At 43.2% G+C, this 18967-nt stretch overlaps 1 protein-coding gene across 1 annotated transcript in view; it reads left to right on the plus strand.

The window, feature by feature from the left end:
* Positions 1–14779, plus strand: part of CNTNAP2 (contactin associated protein 2) — a 1529631-nt gene extending 1514852 nt beyond the window's left edge. The window contains exons 23-24 of the mRNA XM_065938525.1: positions 9529–9609; positions 14509–14779. Coding sequence (XP_065794597.1) covers positions 9529–9609; positions 14509–14708 — 281 coding nt within the window. The 3' untranslated portion in view covers positions 14709–14779. The remainder of the gene's footprint in view (positions 1–9528; positions 9610–14508) is intronic.
* The last annotated feature ends 4188 nt before the right edge of the window (positions 14780–18967 follow it).

The following is an 18967-nucleotide window of genomic DNA, read 5'->3' on the forward strand; positions in this document are numbered from 1 at the left end:
AAGCAGACAGAACAACGCACTGTCACCCTCCCTTGGGAGTATCAATGGATCACTTTCCTGAAAGGCAACTGAGACAGCTTAAAAATGGATGGAAGGAGGGAATTTAGTAAAACTGGATTGTTCTTTTAGCACTTTAAAGTTGGCATTTAAATAGTCAAGACCTATAGCAGAGGATGGCAAATTCCTTTATTCTATTTCCCTTCACGTAATTAAACTCTTTTGGTCACTGGATCTGAAATACGCAAGCAGCTGCCGCTTGTCCACACTTTTTTTTTTTCCGGTTGCTCTGTGTCTTGCTGCTGTGCTTGGGTTTCCTCTAGTTGCAGTGAGCGAGGGCTACTCTCTAGATGCGTCACACGGGCTTCTCATTGCAGTGGCTTCTCGAGGGTACCAGCTTCAGTAGTTGTGGGTGCTTGGGCTTAGTTGCCCTGAGGGATCTTCCTGGACCAGGGATTGAACCCTTGTTGCCTCCTGCATTGGCATTCAGATTCTTAACCACTAGACCACCAGGGAAGTCCTTAGCTGCTCTTGTAAGAAGCTAGAAATGTGAGGTTTGTTTACCTTCCCAAGTCGAACCCCAAAATTCATAATCTCTTCCCCACTTGGGCTCTCAAATTCTGGCTGGTCGTCTTTCTGGAGACATTGAGGGGAAAGGTATAGTAGAAACACAAAACTGAGGCTCACCCAGGTCCTGCCTTATAGTGTTTGCCTGAATAAAAGCCTGCTGACCTTGAGAAGCCTCTCCCTCCTGAAAACGGGATCAACAAAACGCCTTTCTTAAAGCCTTTCCCCTGAGCTCTTCAGCATCTTAGCTAATAACAGTTCATCTTCATATCAGTTTCTAAAATATCAGTCAATAATGAATGGCTAAAACAAATAGTTTGAAAAAAATAATTTTCTGCCATAGAGCTCAGATTTGAAGAGAGTGCGTAAAGTGAAAGGAAACAAAGATGCTGGAAGAACAAAGACATATTTGCATCATCAAGCCCAGACTCCACTACAAAAAGAGTGTTGCAATTTAAATTAAATTATAATTAATAGCAGCAGTTTTGTTAAAGTATCTCAAATTGCCCCATTAAAGGCTGAAGCCCAAGTGGTTTCCATGGCAATATTTTCTCTAGATGTCAGCTACTATCTAATTTTTTTGTCCCTGGTATGTGACAACCTGAAGCTTTTAGTACCTTTCATTTGGGGGAGTTTTCTGTTTGATAATCTCAATTTATTTTTGTATGCATTTAAATGTGTGTTTTATTTGCAATTGGCTTCTGAGCCTAACGTCTACAATTTTACACATTTTGAAATTTAGTAAATAAGAATCACAGCTACCTCGTTTATATTCCATATTTTTTTAAAAGCTTCCCTAGCCCTTTTTCTCCCTACCTGCTCAATGAGACAAGCGAGAAATTAGAGGCCAAAGAATTCAAATCTCTTTTCAATATTCTGCTCTTACAACTATCTTTTAAAACAGCTTATTGTGCTTAAGTACCTGGCTTGAAACATCCTTTCTTAATTTTTCACATTCTATAAAAGCAAACAAAATTAAAATTGGACAGTAATGTTTTAAAGCACAATTAGTGCTATTCATGATTTCACAAGTGTTGCTGTAGTGATGATAACCATCCTCGCTGTACCACTTGGGTCCATGATGGAATTGTGTCTGGGATACTGGCTTTCTGTTCCTCTTACGACATTGGTTCAGAGCTCATTTTATCACATTGCCCAGCTGATGCTGTCAGTACATGGAATTATCTTTGTCAGATAAAAGGCCTTGCTCACTCACTCTCGCAGCCAGACAAGTGCAGTCAGAAGCTTTTCAACATCTTTAGCCTCACCAGACAGCCCACCAACCACAGAGAAACCACTGGACTGAGTGAGTTGGCCACCCTGACAACGGTGATGAGTTGGTAGAGCCAGGCTGGCCCCCTGCTTCTCCTCAGAGACAGTTCAGCTTAGTGCGTTGCCAGTGGCTTCTGGAGCCAGTTTCCTGGGTTCAGACTTTGGCTCCACCACTTCTTGTTCCTGGGACTCCAGCCAAGTTTTTGGCCTCTGAAATGGGATGCAAACCCCAGCCTGACAAGGTTCACAGAAGGGTGAAATGAGCTAATCCATGAAAAGGACTTGAAACAGTGCCTGACGTACACGTAATATTATTTCCTGAACAGCATGCTCTCCAAGTCTGAATTTCACATCAATCTACATCTTGTGCCCCACAGTGAAAGTCAGTCCTAGGCCGGCTCTACCACAGCCAGCCAACCCACCGCTGGCTCTTCTGGGCCCCAGAGAGTTTTATGTGTGAGGAGAGTGGGTCCAAAAGGTGCGTGATCTCACACAGTCCTAAAACTCAGAGCTTCACGACACGTGCGTCACCTGTAAGCAACCGCCGTGATAACTGGGGGGCGGGGCTTTGTGGTGCCACGCCCCTCACCTGGAGGCAGGTGCAAGGTGGGCTCGGAACTAGCACCCTCGCCCCGCCTGGCCGTGGACAGAGGAGGTGAGGTGTAGGCTTTCACTTTCCTGATGAAGTCTTCCTGGAACATAGCAAAGGGCAGGCAAGGGCCTTCAGAGATGGAATCAGACATTCCTGGTTTCTCTCCTTTCGGTACAAGAAGGTGTGTTTTCACTCACCCGGTCCGAATTTCTGACCATTTTACAGACTACAAGCAACAGCTCCCCCGGGCCGGCTCTGACAAACTCTGTGTTTTTCCCTCCATGGCCGCACTTGAAGCTCACATGCTGAGCTGTGAGCTGGTTTCCCTTCCCACGGGGAAGGCAGAGACAAGACGACAGGAGAGAAGGCCGTCTGTGTGTGGAAGTGTCCGTGTGACCGTGTCCGAGTGTGTTTGAGGGGGGTGAGCCTTCTCTGTGGGCTCTGCAGTCACGGCCAGGCCGGTTCACAAGCTCATCCATGGAGAGAGATCCCCTGTCACCAGCTCCTGCAGTGACATGTCTGCCTGTCCCCTGCTGAGGGAGGCGAGGAGGGTAGATCGCTGGGTGGGTAAAAGGAAACGTGGTCTGTCATCATAATGGGGATGAGCAGACAAACAGGATGTGTATGCCGGAAATGAGCAGAAACACGCTTCCATGAGACACTAAACTGGAGCGGAACCGCACTCCAGGTGGTGTTATCGTGTAGTGCGTCAACTGAAAAACCATGCACAGCCATGCTTTATGCGGTGGACATGCTGAGGACTTAAGTCCAGGAGACAGGCTCTCAGATAGCTCTGAGGGACTGCTCCGAAGAGGTAGTGGAGGAGCCAGGATATATGGGAGTTTTTTGCAACCAAAACAAGCAGTTGGAACATCAAAAGATTCAGTTCAGTTCAGTCGCTCAGTCGTGTCCAACTCTTTGCGACCCCATGAATCGCAGCACACCAGGTCTCCCTGTCCATCACCAACTCCCGGAGTTTACTCAAACTCACGTCCATCGAGTTGGTGATGCCATCCAGCCATCTCATCCTCTGTCATCCCCTTCTCCTCCTGCCCCCAATCCCTCCCAGTATCAGGGTCTTTTCCAGTGAGTCAACTCTTTGCATGAGGTGGCCAAAGTATTGGAGTTTCAGCTTCAGCATCAGTCCTTCCAATGAACACCCAGGACTGATCTCCTTTATTCATTAAAGAAAAAACAGACATCTCAAGTTAATGAATTTAGCCATTTTTTATGTATGAGAAGATGCAAGAGTCTGGGTTGATGGAAATCATGCCTTTGATATACATCTTCACTCTCTAGGGCCAGTATCCTGTTTTCTCCAGCCTGAATCCTCTAAGGATGCACTGTGTGGGTGGGTGTGGGGGCAACTGATGGCTTGATGGCCACAGCATCCTTTGGTCTGCATGCCAGGTGACATTCTTTGTCCACAAGTGTCATTTGGGGATCCAAGAGAAAAGTATTGAATGTAGTCTTTACCTGTTTGACACAAGTCTGGGCCTGAAATTAAATATCTAAAGTCTATTTTGCACCTACTCAGGATGTTTCCCAAAATATGGGTAGGTTCCTTGATACTCTAGCACCACTCAAATGGCTCTCACAGCAAACTTGGATAGGGGTGTGAGGGTATAAAAGTCAGTAGCAGAATGAGGTTTGTGGTTTGGCCTCATTGGTGTCTCTTGGCCTTTGTGTTCCTCTATGTGTATTTCCAAGAGGATGTTAGTACCCAGGGGAAAGAACGGTTACAATGAAATCATCTGAAATATATCTATCAAAGTAGCCTATAGGTCTGCATGCCAGGATGAAATGGATTTGCCTCCAGGGAATAAGCGCTTACATGCATTCGGAGAAGCAAGCTCAAGTTATAAACAAAGTCATGAAAACAGGCATGCTCATGCGAACACAGGAGTCTGCCCTTGAATTTCATGAGGACTTCTCTTGGATCTGGGGGTTTTCCACTGATTTTTTTCTGGTAATTACCAGACAAGCAGACACAGAAATTATTAGGAGTTTTTCTGTATTCAATATGTTCCTTTCCTCTGTTGGGAAGAGTAAGGATGCTGCTTTGCTTTAAGGGTAGAATTGAGTCTAGGCAGTTGACTTCCAAAATTGTACCTGCATAGGAGATTTTATTGGCTTCCCTAAGTGCATCAGATGGTAAAATAATCTGCCCGCAATATGGGAGACCCAGGTTCAATCCCTGGATTGAGAGGATCCCCTAGAGAAGGGATTGGCAACCCACTCCAGTATTCTTGCCTGGAGAATTCCATGGACAAAGGAGTCTGGAGGGCTACAGTCTTTTTTCACACAAATGTTTGCACACCTCTGAATGGACTCATTTTAATTATACTAGTCAGTTCAGTTCAGTTGCTTACTCATGTCCAGCTCTTTGCAACCCCATGGACTGCACCATGCCAGGCTTTCCTGTCTGTCACCAACTCCTGGAGTTGCTCAAACTCATGTCCATGATGCCAGTTCTTCACATCAGGTGGCCAAAATATTGGAGTTTCAGCTTTAGCGTTAGTACTTCCAATGAATATTAAGGACTGATTTCCTTTAGGATGGATGGGTTGAATCTCCTTGCAGTCCAAGGAACTCTCAAGAGTCCTCTCCAACACCACAGTTCAAAAGCATCAATTCTTCAGTGCTCAGCTTTCTTTATAGTCCAACTCTCACATCCATACATGACCACTGGAAAAACCATAGCTCTGACTAGATGGACCTTTGTTGGCAAAGTAATGTCTCTGGTTTTTAATATGCTGCTTGGTTGGTCATAGCTTTTCTTCCAAGGCGCAAGCATCTTTTAATTTCATGGCCGCAAGCACCATCTGCAGTGATTTTGGAGCCCAAGAAAATAAAATCTCTCACTGTTTCCATTGTTTCCCCATCTATTTGCCATGAAGTGATGGGACCAGATACTATGATCTTCATTTTTTGAATGTTGAATTTTAAGCCAACTCATTCACTCTCCTCTTTCACTTTCGTCAATCGGCTCTTTAGTTTCTCTTCACTTTTTGCCATAAGGGTGGTGTCATCTGCATATCTGAGGTTATTGATATTTCTCCCGGCAATCTTGATTCCAGCTTGTGCTTCCTCCAGTCCAGCATTTCTCATGATGTACTCTGCATATAAGTCAAATAAGCAGGGTGACAATGTACAGCCTTGACGTACTCCTTTCCCAATTTGGAACCAGTCTTCTTGTTCCATGTCCAGTTCTAACTGTTGCTTTTTGACCTGCATACAGATTTCTCAGGAGGCAGGTAAGGTGGTCTGGTATTCCCATCTTTTGAAGAATTTTCCACAGTTTGTTGTGATCTACACAGTCAAAGACTTTGGTGTAATCAATAAAGCAAAAGTAGGTGTTTTTCTGGTATTCTCTTGCTTTTTCGATGATCCAACGGATGTTGGCAATTTGATCCAGTTAGCTCTGCTACTTGTCATTGGGACTGCAAATATAATTAAGATTGGCCCCTGCCTTTAAGAAGATGAATACCATGTATGGAGTGACAAGAATTAAGATGATAGCTATTGAAAAGAGGGCAGATAGTTCATCTGGAGTGGCTCAGAATGGTTTCAGGAAAGAGCTAAGATTTAAGGGACAAAGAGAAGAAAGGCAACCAGGTGTCCTGACAGAGCATGTCACATGGAGGAGCAAAGACATGTCCCCCTGAAACATCAGAAATCCATGTGCCTGGAAGGGTGAGTGGGAAAAGTGACCCCATGAGGGAAGAAGCAGGAGAAGCTCAAGGGAGACCTTCCACCCGATGTCAAGGAGTTCAAGTCACATTCGTACCTTTCACTACTGTTTATGTCTGTAACTTCAAGAGAACCAGTGGAGAAGGAAACGGCAACCCACTCCAGTGTACTTGCCTGGAGAATCCCATCGACCGAGGAGCCTGGAGGGCTACAGTCCCTGGGGTCAGAAAGAGTCAGACACGACTGAGCAACAACAGCACGAGAGAGCCAGAGAGAGGTTGTCAGGGTCTCTAAGCATCTGTGTTTTTCTGCAGTTTTGTGACCAAGGATGCAAAGCCCTCTTTTGGGCAGGAACCATGCTGTGTTCCACCATCCGTGTTACCATTTGCAGAAGAGCAAACGGCCTTGTAGTATCATGAATACCACACAATAGAATAATGACAGAATTGACACTGTAATTTTTTTGTTATTAAGTATATTTTGAAGCTGTATATTTTTTCAATGGTCAGGAGATTTCTGTGTTTATCAGAAGGAGAGGAGAAACATGACCCACTCACAGACTGCTCGAATGTCTAGTAGAAGTCACCACCTGAGTGTTCTGTAGACACTTCAAGGCAGTGCGTCCAAACAAAATAAGTCTTTCTACCTAACATCCTAAAAATAGTTCTTCCTTCCATGGGTCCTACCTGAGCTGAACTGTCAGAGAGCTGGGGTTTTCTCAACAGCTGACCTGTCTGTGTCGTCTTAGCCCTTGAAAGGTAATATAGAAAAGACTATCGACTTTGGGATTAATGCTGCCTGGGGGTTAATCCCAGCTAGGCCATTTACAAGCTATCAAGCTTTTGACCTTTTAGAAGGACATGGACCAAACAGTGTTCAGAGAAGGGTAAATACAACTTCAGAAGACCTTGGAACTATGCCCAAGTTGAGCAGTGAAAATTCAAGCTTTTATTCTTGAAGAGCACCACTCGGTCTTTGAAGGGTGGTTGACCTCAGGAAATATGTGTTTTGATAACCAAATCTTACTGTGTCCTCTGAGTATGTGAGTTACAACATGGGAGCTGCACTGTCATTTCAGGCAAGTCAGTATATATAGACAGGACCATAACTAAAATCATATCCATGCTTCAGGTTAGTATTTTGACTATATAAACCAAATTCTTCAGTGGGGCATGAAAAGTTCTCATTGATAACAATTTTTCACCTTTTTACTGTATATTCCCAGCACTTAGAATAGCACCTGATACATGGTAGGCATTCTGCAAAGATTTGTTGAAATAGGTTCAGAAATAGAAAAGTTATTTAGGCAGTTAATATTCTTCCCAGCACTTATGAGATATTATCCCCTAACAAATTCCTGAAGTGTACAGTATTTTACTGGAGCCATATAAGATACTTGTTTTAAAAAAATGATTCCTTTTTAAAACAAAAACACTAATTCAAAAAGATGCATACACCCCAATATTTATGGCAGCATTATTTATAATAGCCAAGATATGAAAGCAACCTAAGTGTCCATCCACAGATGGCTAAATAAAGAAGATGTAGTCCAGATATACAATGGAATACTACTCAGCCATAAAAAAGAATGAAATTTTGCCATTTGCAACAACATTGGTGGACTTGAAAGGTATTATGCTAAGTGAAATAAATTAGAGAAAGGCAAAGACTATATGATGTCACTTATACATTGAACCTAAAAAACCCAACAAACTAGTGAATATGATAAAGAAGCAGACTCACAAATGTATAGAACAAACTAGTGGTTACTAGTGGGAAGAGGGCATGAGGCGAGGGGTAGTACAAGCGTAGAGTGTCAAGAAGTATGAACTATTATGTATAAATATTACATATAAAACTACAAGGATGGACTGTAGTTTATCATAGGGAATATATCCAATAGTTTATAATAACTATAAATGGAATAGAGCCTTTAAACCTTGTGAATCAGTATATGGTACACCTGTAGCATATAATATTACACATCAACTATCCTTCAATTTGCTTCCCTCATAGCTCAGTTGGTAAAGAATTCACCAGCAATGCAGGAGACCCTGGTTCAATTCCTGGGACGGGAAGATCCCCTAGAGAAGTGATATGCTAGCCACTCCAATATTCTTCGGCTTCCCTTGTGGCTCAGCTGGTAAAGAATCAGCCTGCAGTGTGGGAGACCTGGGTTTGATCCCTGGGTTGGAAAGATCCCCGGGAGAAGGAAAAGGCTACACACTCCAGTATTCTGGCCTGGAGAATTCCATGGACTGTATAGTCCATGGGGTCGCAAAGAGTCGGACAAGACTGAGCGACTTCCACTTTGATACTGCAATTTTTTTTTAATTTTTAACAATTACTTATTAAACTAATACTGCAAGCTCTATAAAGCTCATCAGCAAACATACCCAACTCCACCAGTTGTGAAAGGGGTCAAAGTGGCTGGGAGGCAGATTTCAGCCAAACTTAAGAAGAAGTATGCTCTACACACCGAGGAAACCAGATCTGAAAGAGACACATGCACCCCAATGTTCATCGCAGCACTGTTTATAATAGCCAGGACATGGAAGCAACCTAGATGCCCATCAGCAGATGAATGGATAACGAAGCTATGGTACATATATACTATGGAATATTACTCAGTCATTAAAAAGAATTCATTTGAATCAGTTCTAATGAGATGGATGAAACTGGAGCCCATTATACAGAGTGAAGTAAGCCAGAAAGATAAAGACCAATACAGTATACTAACACATATATATGGAATTTAAAAAGATGGTAACGATAACCCTATATGCAAAACAGAAAAAGAGACACAGATGTACAGAACAGACTTTTGGACTCTGTGGGAGAAGGTGAGGGTGGGATATTCTGAGAGAATAGCTTTGAAACAAATATACTATCAAGGGTGAAACAGATCACCAGCCCAGGTTGGATGCATGAGACAAGTGCTCAGGGCTGGTGCACTGGGAAGACCCAGAGGGATGGGATGGAGAGGGAGGCGGGAGGGGGGATCGGGATGGGGAACACATGTAAATCCATGGCTGATTCATGTCAATGTATGGAAAAAACCACTACAATATTGTAAAGTAATTAGCCTCCAACTAATAAAAATAAATTAAAAAAAAAAAAAAGAAGTATGCTCAACTTGTCTGTCAGTGCAACCGACAGTCCTGCTCAGGTTGTTCTAAAATTTTTAATATTCCTCCCAAGGAGATATAGTGCTCATCTGGGCCTTGTACAAAGGGAAACAGCAGGCATTGAGGTGGCTGTGATTCTTGTGGGCAACAACAGCAAAATGGGTTTAAATGAAACAGAGGTCTCATTTGGGAAAACAGGCAGTGTTGAAGGATTTTATGAAAAAACAGATATCAGATTATCTGGGATAAATACATGACTTTTTATCTCTTCCTCTACAGCCAGTGCTGATTTTCCATATAACCCAGGACAAGGCCAGGCGATAAGAAATGGAGTCAACAGAAACTCGGCCATCATCGGAGGTAGGTGATGCACAGGACAAGCGCTTCCTCACTTGTGGGGAGTAATCATTTTCAATAAAAGCATTGTCTAGGGACTTCCCTGCTGGCCCAGTGGTTAAGACTCTGAGCTCCCAATGCAGGGGGACCAGGTTCGATCCCTGATCAGGGAACTAGATCCCACATGCTGCAACTAAGACCTGGTGCAGCCAAATAAATGAATAAATATAAAAGCATTGTCTAAAGGAAAAGGAGTCATCTAGACTTGTACTTATTTTGCTGCTTAAATATGGCTGAAGATTGAGAAGTACAGATGTGGAGAAACTGATAAATGTAACCTGGCTCTTTTATAAAAGAACAGTAGTAGGGAGCTAGCCAGCATCTGAATACACAAGCGGGCTGTCATGGCAACAGCCAGGACATCAGTTTATGCCCTCGTCATCCTCTTGCATATCAAATGGTCCAGAGTAGCTTGCTACAAAAATGGAAAGGACTATGCCAGGCTGGTTTCAGTTATCTTAATAAAAATTATCAGTCCATTAATAAGCCAGAGTATCTGAATATTCCAGGCTTTTCTTCGCACCATAGAAACCTGCATAATAGTTTGACTCTCCTAGTATAGTTCCTCATGTTTGGATCAGTAAATATCACCTGTTGCCTTCTTCTCTCTCTGCTCGTTCCGCCTTATTTTATAAAGATGTTTCCTGTCTCTCTGAGGACAGCTAATACTGTAAGCATATGAAGGATTTTAAACTCAGCCAATCAGCTCAGCTTAGTCAGTAGGTTTATTTCCCACAGGAAGAAAGTGGACACCTATATATATATGTGACTATTAAATTAGAACATTCCGAGCCTGTGTGCGTGCATGCTCAGTTGCTTCACTCATGTCCGACTCTTTGCGACCCTATGGGTTATAGCCCACCACTCTCCTCTGTCTGTGGGATTCTCCAGGCAAGAATACTGGAGTGGGTTGCCATTTCCTCCTCCAGGGGATCTTCTCAACCCTGGGATCGAACCTGCGTCTCCTGTGTCTCCTGCATTGCAGGCAGATTCTTTACCCACTGAGCCGCCTGGAATCCCAAATACATTCAGGAATGGTGCTTAAATCACATTGTTCAGAGTTCTGGTATAATCCTTATCCTCATTATTTTGCTTTTTTTAATATCAAGTTTATTGAAGCGTAATAGGCACTTATTTAAATGTAACACATTATGACTTTTGACAAACACATATACCTATAGTGTTAGTCGCTCAGTCGTGTCTGACTCTTTGTGACCCCTTGAACTGCAGCCCACCAGGCTCCTCTGTCTGTGGAATTCTCCAGGCGAGAATACCGGAACAGGTTGCCATTTCCTTCTCCAACATATTCCTATAAGCACAGCCACAATCAAGATACAGAACATTTCCATCCACTAAAAGTTCTCCTGTACCCCCTTGTAATTCGCCCCTCCCCCACTTCAGTTGCATTTGTCACGTGGATTTCTTTTGCCTCTTTTTAGGGTTTCACAGAAATGGAATCACATAGTATGTAATCTGTTGTGCCTTCTTTCCCTCAACGTGTTTTTGAGAATCTGTCAACGTTGTTGTATTACCAATGGCCTGTTTATTTGTATTGCCAAGTTGTATTCCTTTGTGTGAATGAAGGACAGTTTGCTTTATCTACTCACCTGGTGATAGATGTTTGGTTTGTTTCCAGGCTTGGGCTGTTTGGACAAAAGCTACTATGGATATTCTCGTCTTGTGTGAACAAAAGTTTTAGTTTCTCTGGTAATTCCTAGGAGTATAATTGCTGGGTTATTGTAGATATTTAACTTTACAGGAAATTGCCATATAGTTTTCCAAAATGGTTGAACCATTTTTATGCTTCCATAAGCAACATCTGAGAGGTCAAATTGCTTCACAATCTTGCCAACGTTTGGTACTATCATTCTTTGTGGCCATCTAGTTGATGAGTGGTGGTAACTCACTGTGCCTTTTTGTTTTTAATAGTCTTTTTCTGTTTATAGTATCTTTTGTTTTTAATTTTATTTATTTATGGCTGTGTTGGGTCTTCGTTGCTGTGCAGGCTCTTCTCTTGTTGCGGTGAGTGGGGGGCTTCTCTCCAGTTGCAGTGCACAGGCTTCTCGTTGTGATGGCTTATCTTTTGTAGAACACAGGCTCTAGGGCGCTCAGGCTTCAGCAGTTGTGGCCTGTGGGTTCAGTAGTTGTAGCCCCGAGGCTCTAGAGCACAGGCTCGGTAGTTGTGGCATCCGGGCCTAGTTGCTCCACAGCACGAGGGACCTTCTGGCCCAGGGATCAAACCTGTGTCTCTTACATTGGCAGATGGATTCTCTACCACTGAGCCGCCAAGAAAGCCCCCTCACTGAGGTTTTAATGTGCAACTATCTGATGACTTATGAGCATCTTTTTACATGCTTATCACTGTTTGCAAATCTTTTGTCAAGTGTCTATTTAAATCTTCCTCCTCTTTTAATTGGATTGTCTGACTTCTTTCTATTGAGTTGTAAGAGTTCTTCTTGCATTCTCATTGTTTCATTTTCTTAGTGGTAATTTTTGAAAAGCAGGAGATTTTAATTTTTATAAAGTCCAACTTTCTAACCTTTTTACAGTTTGTGATTTTTTTTAATCCTTTTTAAAAATCTGCCAACCCCAAGGTTGTAAAGATTTTCTCCTGTGTTCTCCCGGAAGTTTTATACCTTTTGTTTTTATTATTCAGCCTATGATCATTTTGGGGGGCTTCCCTGGTGGCTCAGATGGTAAAGAATCTGTCTGCAACGTGGGAGACCCAGGTTTGAGCCCTGGGTTGGGAAGATCACCTGGAGAAGGAAATGGCAACCCACTCCAGTATTCTTGCCTAGAGAATCGCCAGAGGCAGAGGAGCCTGGTGGCCTAGAGTCTGTGGGGTCACAAATTGTTGGACACAGCTGAGCGACTAACACATACACATAGTCACTGTGAGTTAATACCTATATATAGTATGAGATAAAGTCAAAAATCATCATTTGCCAAACAAATACCTAGTTATTCTGAGATCACTTGTTGAAAAGACTATTTTTTTTCTGATTTAATTTCCATGTTACTTTTGTAAGAAATCAATTGTCTATATGTTTGTATGTCTTTTTTCTGGACTCTATTCTGTTTCGTTGATTTACATATATTTCTTTGGCCAATATTACGCTTACTTTATTATTATATCTTTACAGTAAGGCTTGAAATAAGCAATATGAGTTCTACAATCGTTTTTTTAAACTATTTTGACTATTCTGGGTCCTTTGCATTGCCATATAAAATTTAGAATCAGCTTATACATTTCTATAAAAAAAAATTGCTATTATTTTCATTGGATTGCATTAAATCTACCAATGAACATCTTACAATATTGACATTGAAATATGGTATACGCATCCATTTATTTAGTTCTTCTTTAGTTTCTCTCAGCAAGGTTATATGATTTTCAGTGTATAGTCTTGAACCACTGTGTTCAGTTCATTCTGTTATAAATGGCACTATTTTATTATTTTCATTTCCAAGTATTTCTTGCTAATATATAAAAATATAAATTTCACCTTGCTAAAGTTCCACCAACTTTTTTTTGTATATTTCTTAGTATTTTCTACATAGACAATCCTGTCACCTGAGAATAGAGTTCTCCTTCTCCATCGGTACATTTTGTTTTTCTTATTTTATTGCACTGTCTAGAACTTTTAGTACAGTCATAAATTAAGGTGATGAGAGTTGACACTCTTGCATTTTTCCATATTTTAGGGAGAATGTGTTTAATCTTTCACTATTAAGTACAATATTAGCTGCAGATTTCTCAAAGATGCCCTTTATCAAAGTTGAAAGTTTCTTTCTTTTGATAGTTTCCTGAGAGGCTTCAAGATAATGGGTGTTGAAATTTCTCCTATTTTTTTTTTAGTCATGTGCATCTATTGATAAATAAAAGTTTTTCTCCTTTATTTCCTTAATGTGGTAAATTGCATTACTTTATTTTTAAATGTTAAATCAATCTTACATTCCTAGAATTAATAACATTTTTGTTATAATCTATTCCCCTTTACATATTGCTGGGTTTGATTTGCTAAAATTTTACTTAGGAGGGACACTGCTCCATCATTTTCTTGTAGTGTGTTTGTCTGGCAATAGTATCAGGATAATTCTAGCCTCTTAAAATGAGTTGAGTGGTGTATCCTTCTCCTCTGCTTTCAGACAGATGTGTAGGTCTGGTATTACTTCCTTAGGTCAAGTTCGTTAACAGTGTTTTGAGGCCTTCTGAACGCTGTGAAGAAAGCTGAGCACCAAAAAAATTGATGCTTTTGAACTCCAGTGTTAGAGAAGACTCTCGAGAGTCTCTTGGGCTGCAAGGAGATCCAACCAGTCCATCCTGAAGGAGATCAGTCCTGGGTGTTCATTGGAAGGACTGATGCTGAGGCTGAAACTCCAATACTTTGGCCAGCTCATGCAAAGAGTTGACTCATTGGAAAAGACCCTGATGCTGGGAGGGATTGGGGGCAGGAGGAGGAGGGGACGACAGAGGATGAGATGGCTGGATGGCATCCCAACTCGATGGACGTGAGTTTGAGTAAACTCCGAGAGCTGGTGACGGACAGGGAGGCCTGGCGTGCTGCGATTCATGGGGTCGCAAAGAGTCGGACATGACTGGGCGACTGAACTGAACTGAGCTGAACGCTGGCTGATTTTCTGTTTCATCATCCTGCCAACGCCTAGGAGAACAGTGTTGAAATCCCCAAATGTAACTGTGGAAACCGGCCTCCTCTCCCCTCGGTGCAGCTGGGCTCTGCTGAGTGGGGTTCTGTGTCTCGGGTGGGAGAGGCCCCCTGAGGGCGCCGTGGCGGAGGGGGAGCGGTGCTGCGGGCTCCCCGGGCTGCGTCTAACCTCCGCCCCTCTGCCCTGTGTCCGCAGGCGTCATCGCCGTGGTGATCTTCACCATCCTCTGCACCTTGGTCTTCCTCATCCGCTACATGTTCCGCCACAAGGGCACCTACCACACCAACGAGGCCAAGGGCGCCGAGTCCGCCGAGAGCGCCGACGCCGCCATCATGAACAACGACCCCAACTTCACGGAGACCATCGACGAGAGCAAAAAGGAGTGGCTCATCTGAGGCGCGGCTCCGCGGCTCCGGGGAGCGGGGCGGGGGGGCGGGGAGCGGGACGGGGCGGGGCGAGGACGGAGGCGCCCGCCCCCTGCCGCGGAGCGCGCCTCAGACCGAGCACACCCGGGGGGCCGGCGCCGCCAGCCCCGGGGGACTGCGGCCACAGACAGACAGACGAACAGATACTTTTTGATATTTCTTTCTAGCTGAGTTTCCCCTTCTGTATGAAAACAAAAACAATACAAAAACTGCTTTTAGAGTTTAAGCGATGGTCAGCATTTGTAGGTACTATCTGTCGAATATTTCGTGTGTGTTTAGAGAGGTGTTCTGAAAACCCACGGTAACAGGGCCCGTTTTCTACAATTTTCAGCGCCCTTAGAACCTGGATATTTTCCCTGGAGAAAAGCTGACGCACATGTACATGGCCTCCCGCGTTTTCTTCTTTTTGCATAGAGTCAGCCGCCAACGGGCTGTGGTAGTGACTAGTTCGTGTCCATAAGAGACTTCTTCGGTGTCCTGTGAATTGGGAAAGGAAAGGAAGGGACAGAGGGAAGCTGTGATTTACCCGCCTTCAGGGAGACCGCAGTGTGTGCCGTTCTCTGAGAGCCCCCACTGGAAGGAGAGGGTCGCGCTCCCTCCTGTGTGACAGAACCGTCAGAACAACCCAGAGAAGCCCTCAGACCCGGGGAGCAGGCCCCGTTGGATCGCTGGTTTTACTTTGGATGGGATTCTACGCGATTACACCGATCCGCATCTGTAGTCTTAGACCCATCCGGTGTCTGTAACTGTCAGCTACAGCACCTGGTGATCAGCCAAGACAAAAGGTTTTCCCTCTGCTTTACCTCCAAGATCCTGGGTTAGACTGTACGTGTGTCTGAGCGCCCGGTGGGGAATTAGAGCTAGATGTTGAGATGCGTTCGCCCTGTGTTTTTTATAGTTGGTAGCAGGAGTGTGGACACTTCTTAGAGAATGCATAAGTTAGGTTGCTCTTCTTATTTTGCTTTATCTGCTCTTTATGCACCTGTGACAAGATCCTAGCAGACAGTGTCCTCTGAATGGACGAACCAAAATAAAGCCAAGTTGTGATTGCGCTCATCATTGCTATTATTCTGGAATCATGTGGAAAACCCTGCCCTATTCTAACTCATCTACTCCATGTGTTATTCCATCCTAAATAGATGCATGGCCGTGATTCAGGGACTTTGTTTGGCAGATAGATCTGAAACTCAGGTTCATCACAACCTGGGAATTGACCGTTGCTGCTCAGAGAATGGACATGTCTGGTCAACCAGACCTCAGTGTAATCAGGAGCCTTGATCAACTAATTCCGGCAAGGAACTATTTATTTGAAACTAATCGACTGTTTCTGTAGACCAGTGGGACAACACTCCTATTGGAGCATCCAAAAAATAATTTCATGTATTTATTTTACAAGAAGATTACACAGAAGTTATTTCTAGAATAGCAACATTTATGATCATTACAGTTCAGGCTGTTAGACTTAATAGGTTTGTTAAAATTTTCTTAGACTCCAATGTTTTGAGGCATTAAATAACACTTTTTTCTTTCTCCTCCTGGAAGGAGGTAAGATGAGGTTAAAATGGTACTATTGATCGGGTGGCCTGCTTCAAGAAAATGGAAGTTCTAGTTCGTTTGGGTTATGTATTTAGGACACTTCGGGATACCTTACTTATTAGAGGATCTCAGTTTCTTGAGTGATGGGACGTGTTATCTTCACTGCACCTGGCACCAGTGCCTGGCACATTCCAAAGGAGACAGTGGACCAGTTAACCCACATTTAAGTTGAGGTCACAGAACAAAAGGGAATCCTAGTGCCCTTTTACAGTTGCTGACCTCAGGCATAAGCATAAGCACCCTTTATATAAAACAGTCTTGATCATTCTTCCCTAAAATGCATTTAACATGAAAAGCATTCATTGTAAATAAATAATTAGAATGTGATATTTACAAGGATATATTGAAGACAAAGATTATTAATTTGACCAAGATGACTGCCATTAAGGATTCTTTTCTATATTGTCAAATTGAAAAAGCAAACTTTAAACTTTATGTTTTAAAATGTTTCTGATTTCTTAAAACCTATTTGACAGGTATCACTTTTACACTTGATAAATAACACCAGGTGGAAATGTGTTATTTATTATATTTCCCGTGATAGTTTTATTCTACATACATTGTCCGAGCACTTTCCCTTTCTTTCCAAAATTATTAAGAATTTAAAACAATCAGACATAGCCCCTTCAACTAAAGTGTTCCTACCCTTCCTCTCCTCTTTTCTCTTGTCACAGAAAAGTGGAAAATAAAACCTAACACTTCTCCCCAAATTTTCGAACATAGGGCACCAGGATGCCTGCCGGGGCCGGTGTTTCTCCCATCACAGCACCATTTGAGACAGTCTCTACCCTGAACGGGGTAGCAGCCCGGCCAGTGGACAGGATGCAACACAGTGGATAAGGTATTAAGTGCTGAAGTAACGTGTCAAATGCGTGCTGGACGTCTCCTCTGTGGGACTGCAGTCTTCACCCAGATCCCTGACTCTGTCTGTGAAGGTACTATCTACAGCACCTTCTAAATGCTGAATAATTTTGTTTACGTGCAGAAAAGGAAGCTGCCCTCTTCTTTCCGGCTCCCCAGGCGGCCCAAGCTCAGTGCCCAGCCTTGCTTTGTCAATCATATCCGGCCAAAGCTGATCCCAACAGCTCACCAGTAGAGCACTAAGAGGCTAGTGGTAGCTCTTTCAGTGATAACCAGAAAAGAAAACAGAAAGTTTCCTTTAAATAAGAGGCTGTTTTAAAGTTTCAGGGGAAGCTGATGATTGATCCTGGGTTGTTCATGCAGGAAACATCGTCTGTGTACAAACCAAGCATCTCTGTTTTGAGTTGCTAGGATTGGAGACTTTGAATGAATGCAAAAATCAGTGCCAATCTGAACTCTCAGCATATTTCCTTGAGCTCAAGGAAGCTAGCTCAGGAGGTAAGAAGTTATATTCTTAAGCTCTTCTCTGGCCCTTCTTAGCATAAAAGACTTATGACTTTGCCCTTATGACTTTCAAGCAACTGCTCAAAAAAAAGAGATACCTGTTGTGTGGGAGTTTTTGTCGAGGAGTTGGAGACAAGAGTTTGACAGTTTTTGTTGGAAAAGTCCCTGTTGCCCTGCGTTTGGCAAGCAAGTAGTCTTTACTTACAGGAGCAGGATTTCTTAGGCCGGGGAAAGAGATTGGCGTGAGCCCAAAAGTAGATTTCATGTTGTTGTTGAACATCTGCGGGACAGCCACTAGATGGCGATGAGAGTTAGGCACAATGACACAAACCGTAGTGACTTCCAAAGGAAAAGCACATGTCCCTGTTAGGAAAATGCGGTGTCAGTGTGAAACTTTTACTTCCTTCTCCATCTGTTGTTTTCTATTCTTCCATGTGTTCTTTTTCACTCTCTCCTTTCTCTTATGGTGTAAACGTTTTTATGGTCCCTTGACATCTCACATCTCCAAATGACGAGTACCTGACTTGGAACCTGTTACTATTTTTTCCTCCTTTTCACCATCCTACCCAAGCAGTTTTCAAAGAGAAAGGCAACAATTGTTAAACTGAATTCCAATGAGCCAGCCAAAAATAGGTCTAAATTGCTAGTCCCAATAGAACCGCCTCATTCTGAAATAGATGAGGAACAGTGTGTCCAACTGATTTGGGCTGAAGACCAATGGATGCCGTTTTTAAAATAATGTTTTGGTGAGAGTGGATCCTGAGAGTCAGCTGATGGAGTGCAAGCCCTTTTCTCTCTCTGACATGCTCTGTGACCTCAGCCAGGTGGCTGACCCTCTCTGTTCCTCTTTGCCTTGTATGTTAGATCGAGCTGTTTTTTTATCTGCTTCATAACACAATGGGGAGGTACCATGGATCCTTGGCTGCAGATACTTTGAAACCCAAACATAAAGGCCAAGTCAGTGGACCTATTGGAAGTCTTACTTTCCAGCTTGTGGTTGTAAGTCATCTCAAAAGAAACCAAGCAGTCAAGTCCAAGAGTGTGGAAACATGAGGCATTGTTGTACAACTATTAGCTTCGGAGTCAGGGAGACTGCCAGGGAGTTGTTCTGTCGACATCAGGAGATGCAACACAGCCAAGGGCCAGAGAAATCAGAACTCCTGTGTATAAAGCCCCAAGTTCCCACCTAGGTGTGATGTGACTTGCAGCTTACCGTACCCCAGTGTGATTGAAATGGCTTATAAATAAGACAACATGAACAGCTAATA

This window comes from Muntiacus reevesi, chromosome 6 (genome assembly GCF_963930625.1).
Source record: "Muntiacus reevesi chromosome 6, mMunRee1.1, whole genome shotgun sequence".
Lineage (NCBI taxonomy): Eukaryota > Metazoa > Chordata > Mammalia > Artiodactyla > Cervidae > Muntiacus > Muntiacus reevesi.